We start from the raw sequence: 12,144 nt of genomic DNA, 5'->3' as shown, positions 1-12,144 counted from the left end.
TGTCACCGGTACCATGGCTGTCACTGGTGTTGCCGGTATTACGGCTGTCACCGGTGTCACGGCTGTCGCTGGTGTCACGGGTACCACGGCTGTTCATTGGTGTCACGGGTACCACGGCTGTCACTGGTGTTGCCGGTATCACGGCTGTCGCTGGTGTCCCGGCGGTCGCTGGTGTCGCCGGTACCACGGCTGTCGCTGGTGTCCCGGCGGTCGCTGGTGTCCCCGGCACCGCCGGTCCCCGCTCCCTCCCGCCCGAACCGTGCCGGGTGGGCGGGGCGCGACCAGAGGGGCGTGTCCCTTTGGCCCCGCCCCCGGGGGCGTGGCCGCCGCGCGCGGCCGTTCCGCGAGGGGTGTGGCGGGCCGGTCACGTGGGCGCGGCGCCCCCTGGCGGCGCTCCTTTGTCCGCGCGCGGGCGGGGCCGCGGCGGGGCGGGCGCGGATTGGCGGCGCTGGGGCGGGGCGGGGCGGGGCGAGGCGGGCGGCTCGGCTCGGGATTGGGGCAGCCGGCGGGGCGGGGCCGGCGGGGCGGGGCGGGCCGGCGGGGCGGGCGCGGATTGGTCGCGGGGCGGGGCGGGCGGGGTAACGGGCCCGGGCGGCGGCGCGGGCATGGGCGGGGGGCGGCGCTGAGCGCGGCCGCTCCGTGCGGGGCCGCTGCCCGGGGCCGCTGTCCCGCCGCTGTCCCGCCGCTGTCCCGCCGCTTCCCGCCGCTTCCCGCCGCTTCCCGCCGCTGTCCCGCGACCCCCCGGCGCCCATGGACCTGGACGTGGACTACGAGCGCCCCAACGTCGAGACCATCAAGTGCGTGGTGGTGGGCGACAACGCGGTGGGGAAGACGCGGCTGATCTGCGCCCGCGCCTGCAACGCCACGCTGAGCCAGTACCAGCTGCTGGCCACGCACGTCCCCACCGTCTGGGCCATCGACCAGTACCGCGTCTGCCAGGAGGTGCGGGGCGGCGGGCGCCGGGGGGCGCGGGGCCGGGGGGCGGCGCGGGGGCCGCGGCCGGGGCCGTGACGGCGGCGCTCCCTGTCCGGGCAGGTGCTGGAGCGCTCCCGGGATGTGGTGGACGAGGTCAGCGTCTCCCTGCGCCTCTGGGACACCTTCGGGGACCATCACAAGGACCGGCGCTTCGCCTACGGCAGGTGGGACCGCGGGCGCCCCGACCCCCCCCACCGGCGCCCCGACCCTCCGCTGACACCCCGGCCCCAGCCCTGCCCCTGCCCGCCCCGCCCGGGGACTTGTGGAGCCGAACGAGCCCCTTGGGCTCCTGCCAGCACCCAGATTGCAGCTCTGGCACCCCGAACCCTCGGGGGGGCCGAGAGTGCCCCCACCCCCCGGCCGGGGGCTGCCTTTTGTGCGCTGGGGGCCCCGTGGCCCCCGCTCGGGCAGCGGCGGGTCTGTGCACTCCAGCAGCCCCCCGCCGCGGGCGGGCACCCCGGGCCGCTCGGGGGGGCAGCCGGCACCAGCCGCGCCGGGGCTGCCTGTTTGGGGTGGGGGGTGGCTCTGGGGTGCTGGTTGGGGTGCTGGGACCCTTCCCTGGGGGTTTTGGGGCCCCTCCCTGGGGTGCTGGCCTGGCAGCAGGTGCCCCTGGGCTGTGGCCAAGCGGTCACCACTCCCCCTGGCCCCCCTCGCTCCTCGGGCTGTAAACATCCCCCTTCCTCGTGGCCGCAGGCACGTCCAGGCTCTTATCGCCCGCCGCACGGTGCCAGCGCGGCTCGGCACGCTCTAATCTCCCGTCCGCACTGTCCGGGGCCGCGGTGGCCCCATGGGGTGGGGGCCCCTTGGCCAGTGGGGCCGTGGGGGCCACCCCTGCCCAGAGTGCCCGCGGTGTTGGGTGTTGCCGGTCCTGGCCCCGCGGGGCAGTGGGTGCCGGTCCCAGCCGGGCCGGCATCGCCCGCGGTGGGCAGCGGCTGCCGTGCTGGCCGGGGGCCCGCGGGTGGTGTCTATCTTGGTCCCTGACACGGGCCCGGCTCCAAACGCGCCTCCTGGTCACGTCTCGGCAAGGCGCAGACTAAAAACAAACCAGGTCTGGGGCCACGTGGCTGCTCCCGGCCACCTTATAAGGCCCCGGGGGCTGTGGGGACCTGGGTGCCGCTGGCACCTCCTGCGCGTCCCCTGTCACCTTGCCCAGGGAGGCTCCCCCGAGGCGCTGGCAGTGCCGGCGCGGGGCTGGGACGGTGCCGGCAGCAGGACAGCCCTGCGCTGGGCACCGGGAAGGGGCTGGGGTGGCCGGGCAAGGTCGGTCCCGGCCGTGCTGCCTGGGCTGGGGCTGGCACACCCGTGGCACCCACCGGCCGCTCTCCGTGGCTCCTCCTTGCAGCCGTGCATGCTCGGCCGCGGCCCTGGTGCCCCGCACAGTGTTTCTGGGGCTGGGATGAGCCCTGTGCCGTGCTGCACCGGTCCTGTGCCCCCTTGGCTGGGCCACCTGTGGTGACACAGAGCCGAGTGTCCTCAGCTCCCTCCTCAGCCCCGGCTGCCCTGTGCTTGGCTGTGGGGCTCCCGGGGCTGTGGGGCTCCCGGGGCTGTGGGGCAGAGCCTGCTGGGGTGGGGGGACCCAGGCTGGGGGCAGCCAGGTGTCCCTGGCAGGGCTGGGACCCCAGTGCCATTCCCTGGGCAAGCTGGGGTGCAGGAGGTGGCCGGGGACACAGGGTGACAGCGCCGGGGCAGGGCTGCCCTCACCCTCCTCCTGGCGGCCGCAGGTCGGACGTGGTCGTGCTCTGCTTCTCGCTGGCGAACCCCAACTCTCTGCGGCACGTGAAGACGATGTGGTACCCCGAGATCAAGCACTTCTGCCCCCGCACGCCCATCGTGCTGGTGGGCTGCCAGCTCGACCTGCGCTACGCCGACCTGGACGCCGTCAACCGCGCCCGGCGCCCCTTGGCCAAGTGAGTGGCTGTGCCGGGCGGGTGGGGGGCGGCGGGGCCGGGAACCGAGCTCCCCGGCTCGTGGTGACATGTCCCCGCTCTGCCTCCCCAGGCCCATCAAACCCACAGACATCCTGCCCCCGGAGCGGGGCCACGAGGTGGCCAAGGAGCTGGGCGTGCCGTACTACGAGACCAGCGTGGTGGCCCAGTTCGGCATCAAGGACGTCTTCGACAACGCCATCCGCGCTGCCCTCATCTCCCGCCGCCACCTCCAGTTCTGGAAGTCCCACCTGAAGAAGATGCAGCGGCCGCTGCTGCAGGCCCCCTTCCTGCCCCCCAAGCCCCCCCCGCCCGTTATCCAGATCCCCGACCCCCCCGCCAGCCGCAGCTGGGGCCCCGCCGCCCTCTTCTGCACCCCCCTCTGCGCTGACGTCGTCTTCCAGCTGCAGGGCGGCCAGCGTGTCTTCGCCCACCGCGTCTACCTGGCCACCTCCTGCTCCAAGTTCTACGACCTCTTCACGCTGGAGGGGCCGCGGGGGGGGCCCAAGGAGCCAGCCGCCCGCACCAAGAGCCTGGACGGGGAGCGGGGGCCCCTGGCCGAGGGGGCGCAGGCCCCGCTGCGGACTTCGCAGAGCGACGATGCCCTGCGGCCGGCGGGGGACGGTGCGCTGCCAGACGGTGGCCGCGACCTGTCGTCCTGGGGCCGCGGGTTCGTCAGCCTGCGCTGGGAGCTGGTGCCGGACCCGGTGGCGGGGCGGGAGAAGCGGATGGCGGTGGTGAGCATGGACGGGCGGGTGCAGGCGGAGCCGTTCCGCGCCGTGCTGCAGTACCTGTACACCGGGCAGCTGGACGAGGCGCGCGGGGACCTGATGCAGGTGGCCACCATCGCCGAGCTGCTGGAGGTCTTCGACCTGCGCATGATGGTGGCCAACGTGCTCAACAAGGAGAGCTTCATGAACCAGGAGATCACCAAGGCCTTCCATGTGCGCCGTGCCAACCGCATCAAGGAGTGCCTGGGGAAGGGGGTTTTTGCAGGTACGGGGGTCCCTGGGGGCGGGGGGGACACGGGGGCTGCCCTGGCCGGGGTGTCACCCGGCTCCTTCCCCTCCAGGCGGGTGTCCTGGCTCCTGCCGTGCCCTGCATGGACCTGGGGACCCCAGCTGCCCTGAGCCCCCCGCCCTGCGCTGAGGCCATTGTGCTCTGGGGTCCCAGAGCCCCCGTCCCTTCCCGTGCTGTCACCCGTGTGGCAGTGCCACGCTGCCCGGGCTGGGTCACCACGGCGGGGCCCGGGGTCTGTGTCCCTCAGCCAGCTGGGGTGGGGGTGGCCGAGGGGTGACTGTCCCCACGCTCAGGCTGTCCCCTTGCCATCCCAGACGTGGTTTTCCGCCTGGACGATGGGGCCGTGCCGGCGCACAAGCCGCTGCTCATCGCCGGCTGCGACTGGATGATGGCCATGTTCCGGGGCGCGTTCCGGGAGAGCTACGCCGCGGAGGTGAGGGGGGACACGGGGACAGCGGGAGGGGCGTCCCCGCCGGCTCTGCCGCGAGGCTGCCGGGAGGACGGGTGTCCCCTGGCAGCGCCAGCTCTGCTGTCCCGCAGGTCTCCCTGCCCGGCACCAACTGCGCCTGCTTCCGCGCCGTCCTCGAGTTCCTCTACACCGGCGTCTTCACCCCCACGCCCGACCTGGATGCCATGGAGCTCCTGGTCCTCACCAACCGCCTCTGCCTGCCCCGGCTGCAGGCGCTCACAGGTGAGGCCCCCCCGCCCCGTTGACGTCACCTGCCAATACGATGACGGCACTGCAGGGACGGGGATCGATGTGTCCCCGGTGTCATTAATGGGGTGCTTATGTAAGAGCTGGAGGAGCCCGGCTGAGCCCCAGGGCACAGCCCGGCTGCCGGGGCGCATGTCCCCGGTGTGCGCGGCCCCCCCGTGCTGACTCCCCCGTGCTGACCCCGCAGAGCAATACGCAGTGGACGAGCTGCTGCGAGCGTTCATGCAGCGCGTGGAGATCGACGAGCAGGTCCTCATCTACCTGGAGATGACGCAGGTACGCGGGGAGGGATGGGGGGGACACGGGGGCCGGGGGCTGCTGGGGCGGGGGGCCGCTCACCCTCCTGCCCGCAGTTCCACAACGCCCGGCAGTTGGCTGCCTGGTGCCTGCACTACATCTGCACCAACTACAACCGCGTCTGCCGCCGCTTCCCCCGAGAGATGAAGTTCATGTCTCCAGGTATGGCACGGGGGGTCAGGGCAGGGACACGGCACAGAGCTGGGGGGCAAAGACAGGGCCAGGGCCCGCAGCAGGGGGCAGGCCGTGCCCGCTGACCGCCGGTGCCGTGTCCCGCAGAGAACCGCGCGCACTGCGAGCGGCACCGCTGGCCGCCCGTGTGGTACCTGAAGGAGGAGGACCTGTACCTGCGCTGCCAGAAGGAGCGCGAGCGCGAGGAGCAGCTGCAGCGCAAGCAGCACCCGCGCAGCAAGTGGTGCTTCTGGCGGCCCTCGCCCCCCGTCTCCTGACCCCAACTCCTGACCCCCCAACTCCTGACCCCCATCTCCTGAGTCCCCCATCTCCTGACCCCCATCTCCTGAGCCCCCCATTTCCTGAGCCCCGGCTCCCGAGCAGGGGGCTCGGTAGGGCTGGGGGCTGCTGTCTCCCCGCCCCAGCTGTTTACAGGCGCTGCCCGTCGCTGGTCGCGGCCCATCGCCCCGTCCTGCCGTGCCTTCCCCGGCACGGGAGCGGGACCGGCTGTGCCAAACCGTGCCGGTATTGCCGAGCTGTGCCGGTATCACCGAGCTGTGCCAAGCGGTGTCAGCTACGCCAAACGGTGCCGGCTGTGCCAAGCTGTGCCGTGCGGCAGCGCCCGCTCTGCCCCGGCCACCGCTGGTGCTACCTCTGACCGAGCAGTATTGTGGGGCTGGGGGGCAGGGAGGGGGTTCTCCCTGTGCCGGGCGCCCCCCGGGCCAGGCTCGCTGGTGCTGTATTTGTATTTCTCCTCCCGCTGTGGACGGGGGGCCAAGCTGTGAGCAGGTGGGAGGGTGGGTGGGTGCAGGGTCCCTGGGGTCCCTGGGTGCTCGTGTGGCTGTAAGAGCTGCTCCTGCCCGGAGCGGGGGCCTGGCCCCCCAGCTCATCTCTGTGCCTTGGACGTGCCCCTGCAGGGCTGTGTCCCTGTGGCGGGGCCATCGTCCCCAGCCCGGGGGGCCCCGGGCTGAACTGCACAACCGTTTTTACACTTTTTTACCCCCACCCCATGAGCACACTGGCCGTCGGGCCCCCCCCGCCCCCAGGGCCCCCCAGCACTGTGAGCGGGGCTGCCCCAGCCTCTCAGCATCGGCTGTTTTAACCTTTAATAAAACCTTTTGTAACGGGACCAGACTCTGCCCCCCTGTGCCCTCCGCTGTTCAGCCATCACCCCCCAGCACTTAACCCCCCTGACAGGAAGGAGCGACATGGGGGGGGTTTCATTCAGGTGTTTTTATCTTGGGTGGGAGTTACACAGCAGATGGGGGTGGGGAACAGGAGTGGGGGGCTCCTGACCCACAGCTGGGGGGGGACAGCACATGAGGGGGCACTGACTGGCCCCCACCCCAGGCCTGTCCCAGACTGAGCTCACCCCACAGCCCTGGAGCTGAGCCCCCCCTGCACCCCCCACCCCACAGGGCCCTGGGAACAGAGCCAGAGGCTGAGCTGGTCCCTGGGGCCACATCAGCTCCTGCTGCGGGGACAGGGACGGGGGGGCTGGGGCAGGGCAGCCCCCGGGAAAGGGGGGCCCGAGGCAGAGCCGGTGGGGCTGGGTACAGCATCTGTCCCCCCTTCCAGTACAGCCCAGTCTGGGCAGAGCCAAGGCCAGCTGGGGGTGCAGGGGGACAGGAGGGTGGCAGCTGGTGGGGACCTGTGGGACTGTCCCTGGGAGTGCTGGCAGCGAGTGCCGTGCAGCTGCTCCAGCCCCAGAACACAGCTGGATCCCACACAGCTGGCGCAGCCCCGGGGATGCAACGTCCCACAGGGCCCCATGTGTCCCCGCAGCTCCTGGGGAGCAGAAGAGGCTCCCGCGGGGCCCCATGTGTCTCCATGGCTCTTGAGGAGCAGAAGAGGCTCCTCTCCCCACCCCCGGGGGAGGGTGGCCCCGCGGGTGCTGCACCCACAAGCTGCTGCCGCCCGGTTCTCCCGGCTCCTGCGGCTCTTCTGGCTGGAGCAGCGTGTAGCGCAGGTTTGCCGGGGATCCTCCTGTCTGAACCCGTAGGGCTTCTGGTCCCAGCCCTGTCTCCTTCCCCAGGAAGGGCTGGGGGGGCAGAGCCCCCAGTCCAGGGACCCACTGAGGTCCCAGAGCAGCTCCCAGCCCTCATCCCCAACGTGGGGACATGGCAGGTTGGCTTTGCGAGCGAGGGGATGTGGGCTCAGCCCCACCTCCGCGGGGACACAGCCCTGTGCCGCCGCTGAGCATCCAGGGGGTCTGTGCTGAACCCCCCGGTTATGGTGCTGGGTGCTGGCACACCACGGTGCCGGGGGGCCCGGCTCTCCCTGCATGGCCCCAGACAGACCTCACATCTCACAGCTCACACCCGGCTGTAGCACAAGATCTCGCTCAGGTCATAGCCAGTGACGGCGAAGGAGTCTCCCTCAGGGTCGCAGAAGCGGGCGCCGCACACCTGGGTGTCGGTGACGCACTCGGCGTGGCAGTGCTGGATCTGGAGGGGCCGGAGTGGGGGCACGGGCTGAGGAACATGCAATGCCCCCAGGCAGACCCCAGTGACCTGCCCCGGGTCCTGCCAGCCCGCAGAGCCAGTACCTCGGGGCAAGAGGCTGGCAGGGACTGTGGGCATGTGGCTGGGACCATGGACGCGTGGCCAGTGGTCCATGGCTCCAGCTTGCCCCTTCCCACAGCCTGGTCAGCCCGAGCAGCCACCCGGCTTTACCCCTGCCAGCCCGGGCAGGGCTGGGGTCACAGCAGAGCTATGCCACGCACAGCAGCTCAGATGGGCCCGGCTGGGTTTCCACCGAGCGCTGAGCCGCTCTCCGCGGCCGCGGTGCCATGCCAAAGGCTGCGGCACAGAGCAGCGCCCACACCGCAGCCCCGTGGGCAGCGATGGCTGGAGCACCATGAACTCGCCGCTGCCCAGACCCACCTCGATATCCTCGGTGTCCGGGTTCCTGCTGAGCTGCCAGACGTGGACAAAGGAGTCCTCTGCGCCCGAGAGCAGCTGCGGGGGGGCAGGACAGAGCCCATGGGGACCGGGAGGGACATCACAGGGATGGCAGTGCCGTGTGCCGGGGCAAGGGAGCAAACCCTGCCTGGGCACACGCAGGCTGCCACGCTCCAGGCTGGCAGGATGCGGGGTGGGACAGCAGGGGACACTGCACATGGGGCAGGATGCCGGGAGGATACGACAGGGGCCGCAGCGCCCCAGCACAGCCAGCCGTACCTTTCCCGTCTGCGGCGCCAGGTCCAGCGCGTAGATCCATCGCGCGTGAGCATTGACCTCAGCGCGCAGGATGCCGGTCGCTGCCTCGTACAGCCGGATCTGCCCATTGCCGTAGCCAGCGGCCACGACCCCGTTCCACAGCGTCACAGAGGAGCAGGTGCAGCTGGGCGCAGGGCACCATTCACCTCCGTCCCGCCCGCTGCAGACCCCCATGCCAGGGGCTCGTGCCGGGCGTCCCCTCCTGCCACCCTCCCGTCCCTCGCCAGACACCGTGGCCTGGCTGGGGACATCCCCAGCAGCCACCGCCGGGACCCCGCGGTATCACCCCATCACCCCTCAGGCTCACCCAAAGGCTGGGATTTTGCTGCGCAGGGTGAACTCTTCCCCCGTGCTCCAGAGGCAGAGGGTCCCGGCGTCATCAGCTGTCACCAGGTCACCAGCCCCGTCCTGCAAAGCAGAGACAGCTCAACCCTGGCCCCACTGACTCACACCGGGCAGAGGGCTCTGCCTGCCCAGCTGCCGGCGGCGCCAAAGCTGCTGCCAAGCAGAGCCAGAGCTGAACGTCTGCAGCTCCAGAACTGCTGACAGGGAGCAAGGCCGGGCTGGGCTCACACACGGCATCGCGGTTCCAACACGCTCATGTTTGGCAACGCCAGTTACACATTCTCAGCAGAATTAGCGCATCCCCACGCTCTGCACCCGCTCTCGGCACTTCACCTCACCAGTGCCTGGGATGCCCAGGCCCTGCTCCAGAACCCCTGAGCAAACCAGGGTGCAAAGCCCGCGAGAGGCTCCTGGGGACAGGCAGAGGGACACGACAGAACAGCTTCCATGGAAACCAGCTCTGTATCCAGGCTAACCAGGAACCAGCTCTAAGCAATTAATTGTTCAAGGGAGTCCCAAACGCAGAGACAGTTACATGAAACTAATTAGAGAAAGTCTAAGGAAGAGTCCTCGTTGGGGAGGAGGCAGCTGGTAACGCAGAAGCCAATTTGTGCCTCTGCAGAGGTGCCATCAGAGCCAGCAGAGCTGAAGGAAGCCCAGTCCCAGACTGCTCTGTGCTCAGGTGACGTTATCTTGTCTGCCATGGCAAAGGTCACCAGTACTGCTGCCGCTTCCCTGCACTGGCTCGTCCCCTCGGCTGGTGCGGGGCCACAGCTCTGCCCCAGCGTCCCCGTCCCCCAGCCTGGCTGGGGCAGAGCGGGGTCCTGTGCCAGCCCCCCCAGGACGGCCCCGGGGACACGGGCAAGACGTGTTCTGCGCCCCCTCTCAGGGGCTGCTGTGATAATCACCACTAACGGTGGGAGCTTCAACTTCAGCATGGGTTAATTCATGGCCAGTTTGGTTCATTTGTACCACAAGTGGCCTTTGGCTGCAATGGCTCTCCCAATGGGTCACAGGGTGGGCTGGGTGGGACGGGGCCGCACTGGGTGTGGGGATCAGCCCCTTCCCGCTGCCTGTGAGGGATCAGGTGCTAACAGGGCAGAGACTGGCTGAACTGGGACACTGGGGTAACTGGTGCTGCTCGGCAGCAAAGGGAATGGCCCTGAAACATCACTGTGTCTGTGTGACCCCTGGAGTCACCCTGGCACTGAGGGTCCCCCGGCTCCTCTGCCCGCGCAGCTGCCGGCAGCGCTGACCCCCACGTACCGGTGCCTGGCCCAGCTCGGCTGCAATGTCGGTGATGGGGTCGCGGTGCTGCTCCAGGACCTGGCTCACCATGACGTTGGTCCCTTTGGGGGGGATGTCAAACACCAGCACCAGCCCCGAGGATGTCCCTGCGGGTGGGATGGCGGAGGCATCAGCGGGGGCTGGTCCCCCCATCCCAGAGCCCCCGGCGCTGCCCGTGCTGCAGCTGGGCTCACTGCAACCCCAGACCCACTGTCCCTGCACCCCCAGACCCATTGTCCCCATAGGGCGGCTCCTTGCAGGTGCCTCTCACCGACCTGCCCCTGATCCACAGGGAGCAGCTCCTGCGAGAGCCCTGACCGACTCCAGCCCCTCCAGACGACCCCACAGGGCTACAGTGTCCCCAGGCCCCAGCAATGTCCCCCCAGTGCCACCTTCCCGCGGTCCTTCCCCAGATCCCGGTTCCGCTCACCCACACAGATGAAGCGCCCGCCAGCTGCTACGATCCCTCGGGCAAACACGGCCTGTGCTGAGGGGGAATCAAGAGCTGGTCACGGCCCATGGCAGCTCCTGGGAGCCGGGTGCAGCGCCCTGAGGCACCGGGGCACCCATTCGAGTTTCATCTTAAGGATGAGTCCCGTAGCTGCCACACTGGGTCCCTTCTGAGCCCCCTTCCAGCCCCCACAGGCCCCTGCTGAGCTGGGATCAAGGAGTCACGGTGACACTACGACCTCTTCCAGACCGCCCTGCTAAGCCGCTGTGTAGGCCTGGCCTGGCTTAATCCTAACTGGGTGCAGGACCAAGGCTGCGGGGTCTCTAGCCCAAGAGGATCCAGGCTGCACCTCAGGGATCACACACCAGGAAGGAGAGCGGGCAGAGGGGCTCCTCACTGCGACCCCACCACGGGATTTACCTGGGGGATGTTCTGAGACGTCCAGTGCATGCCAGTAAACCATGATGGAGCCATCGGCCTCGTACATCTGGGGACAGACAGCAACTAGGTGAGGCCCACCAGGGCAGAGAAGTTTCTTTTACAGCTCAACTGCTGCCCTGAGACAGCTCTGAGGGAGCAGGACAGTTCTTGAGGTGCACAGTGGGATTTCCAGAAGGTTGCCCAGCACCCCAGCTCATCCTCCTGCTGCTGTGAGTTTGCTCCTCACCCTTCACGGAAACCTCCTCACCTGGATCCCTCTCTGCGAGGTCAGCACCAGCAGGACCCGCGACGGCAGCACGCACCAGGCAGCCTGGGGGAAAAGCGGCTCAGCAGGAGCCCGGGGAGGGGGACACGGGGCCAGAGCCCCTTCCCAGGCAGGGACAGGCCGCAGTCACACGCGTGGTTCTGGCTCCCGTCCCGGGTTCCAGGAGGTGGGTCCGTACTGTGCTCGGGAGTCTCTCTGAGGTATCACAGACCTTTTTGGGAGCATCCTTCCCTCTCCCCCTCCCTGTAATTAGGACGCTACGCACTCCTGCGACTGCGCCAGCAGCTCTACAGCCAGAGACACCGTCACGGCAAACCCCAGGTGCCCCTTGTCGCCCTGTGCCACCCCCGCCCCGGTGAACCCGCCGGCAGCACCGCGCTCCGCGGGGCAGCCGCCCTCCCGCCGGGACCCGTTTGCCGGTGACGGGGCAGCTGCGGCTCCGCTTGGGCACAGCGGGCACCGCTCCCGGCCCGGGCTGTGCAACCCGCTCCCTGGCAGGCTGCGGGAGCAGGGCTGGCCTGCGGGCCCGGCGGCGGCCCAGGAGCCCGTACCTGTGTGAGGAGCGAGGTGCTGAGGGCCGAGCCGCCCTCCTTGGGCTGCAGCTGCCGCAGGGCCGCGCCGGGCCCGGCGCTGAGCAGGCTGAGCCCGGGGCCGTGCACGGTGCAGAGGCGGGCGGGCTGCGGGCCGGCCGGGCGCAGCACGCTCAGGTTGTTGTGCAGCGCCGCGCTGCTGCTCCGCAGCGGGAGGCTCCTGTCCTTGCGGTACATCCTGCGGGCCGGGCGGCTCAGCCACCCGGGGCCGCTCCGGGGACAGCGGCCGCGCCCCCACCCCGCAGCGGCCCAGGGCCGCCCCGCCGCCCTCCCGGTAACCCCGCCAGCCCCCCCACCCCCGGGTTCCCTCCCGGGACCCCCCGCCAGCCCCGGAACCTCCCGCTCCCGTCCCGCTCACTCCGTGTCCGCCGTAACCATGGAGACGGCGGCGCGGCCTGATGACGTACGGGCGGCGCCGTGCGCTGGGGGCGGTGCCAGCGT

The 12,144-nt window shown here is 70.3% G+C and overlaps 2 protein-coding genes across 2 annotated transcripts; one reads left to right on the top strand and one right to left on the bottom strand.

Annotated features, from left to right (window-relative positions):
• The first annotated feature begins 563 nt into the window (after positions 1–563).
• LOC135988521 (rho-related BTB domain-containing protein 2-like) lies at positions 564–6,226 on the top strand. The gene is made up of 9 exons (XM_065634551.1): positions 564–942; positions 1,036–1,139; positions 2,697–2,882; positions 2,974–3,896; positions 4,235–4,353; positions 4,461–4,611; positions 4,823–4,911; positions 4,989–5,094; positions 5,212–6,226. The coding sequence occupies exons 1-9, from the start codon at positions 751–753 to the stop codon at positions 5,379–5,381; spliced, it is 2,040 nt and encodes a 679-aa protein (XP_065490623.1). The 5' UTR covers positions 564–750; the 3' UTR covers positions 5,382–6,226.
• A 112-nt stretch (positions 6,227–6,338) lies between these two features.
• Positions 6,339–11,963, bottom strand: WDR54 (WD repeat domain 54). Its single transcript, XM_065634276.1, has 9 exons — positions 11,665–11,963; positions 11,096–11,158; positions 10,828–10,894; positions 10,387–10,443; positions 9,936–10,063; positions 8,632–8,732; positions 8,286–8,448; positions 7,989–8,063; positions 6,339–7,550 (listed from the first exon to the last, which is right to left on the bottom strand). Exons 1-9 carry the CDS (start codon positions 11,878–11,880, stop codon positions 7,419–7,421), a joined length of 1,002 nt encoding a protein of 333 aa, XP_065490348.1. The 5' UTR covers positions 11,881–11,963; the 3' UTR covers positions 6,339–7,418.
• Positions 11,964–12,144: the final 181 nt, after the last annotated feature.

The sequence above is a fragment of the Caloenas nicobarica genome, chromosome 4, assembly GCF_036013445.1.
Source record: "Caloenas nicobarica isolate bCalNic1 chromosome 4, bCalNic1.hap1, whole genome shotgun sequence".
NCBI lineage: Eukaryota > Metazoa > Chordata > Aves > Columbiformes > Columbidae > Caloenas > Caloenas nicobarica.
The sequence above is the reverse complement of the archived record's forward strand: the minus strand, read 5'-3'. Positions and strand labels throughout refer to the sequence as shown.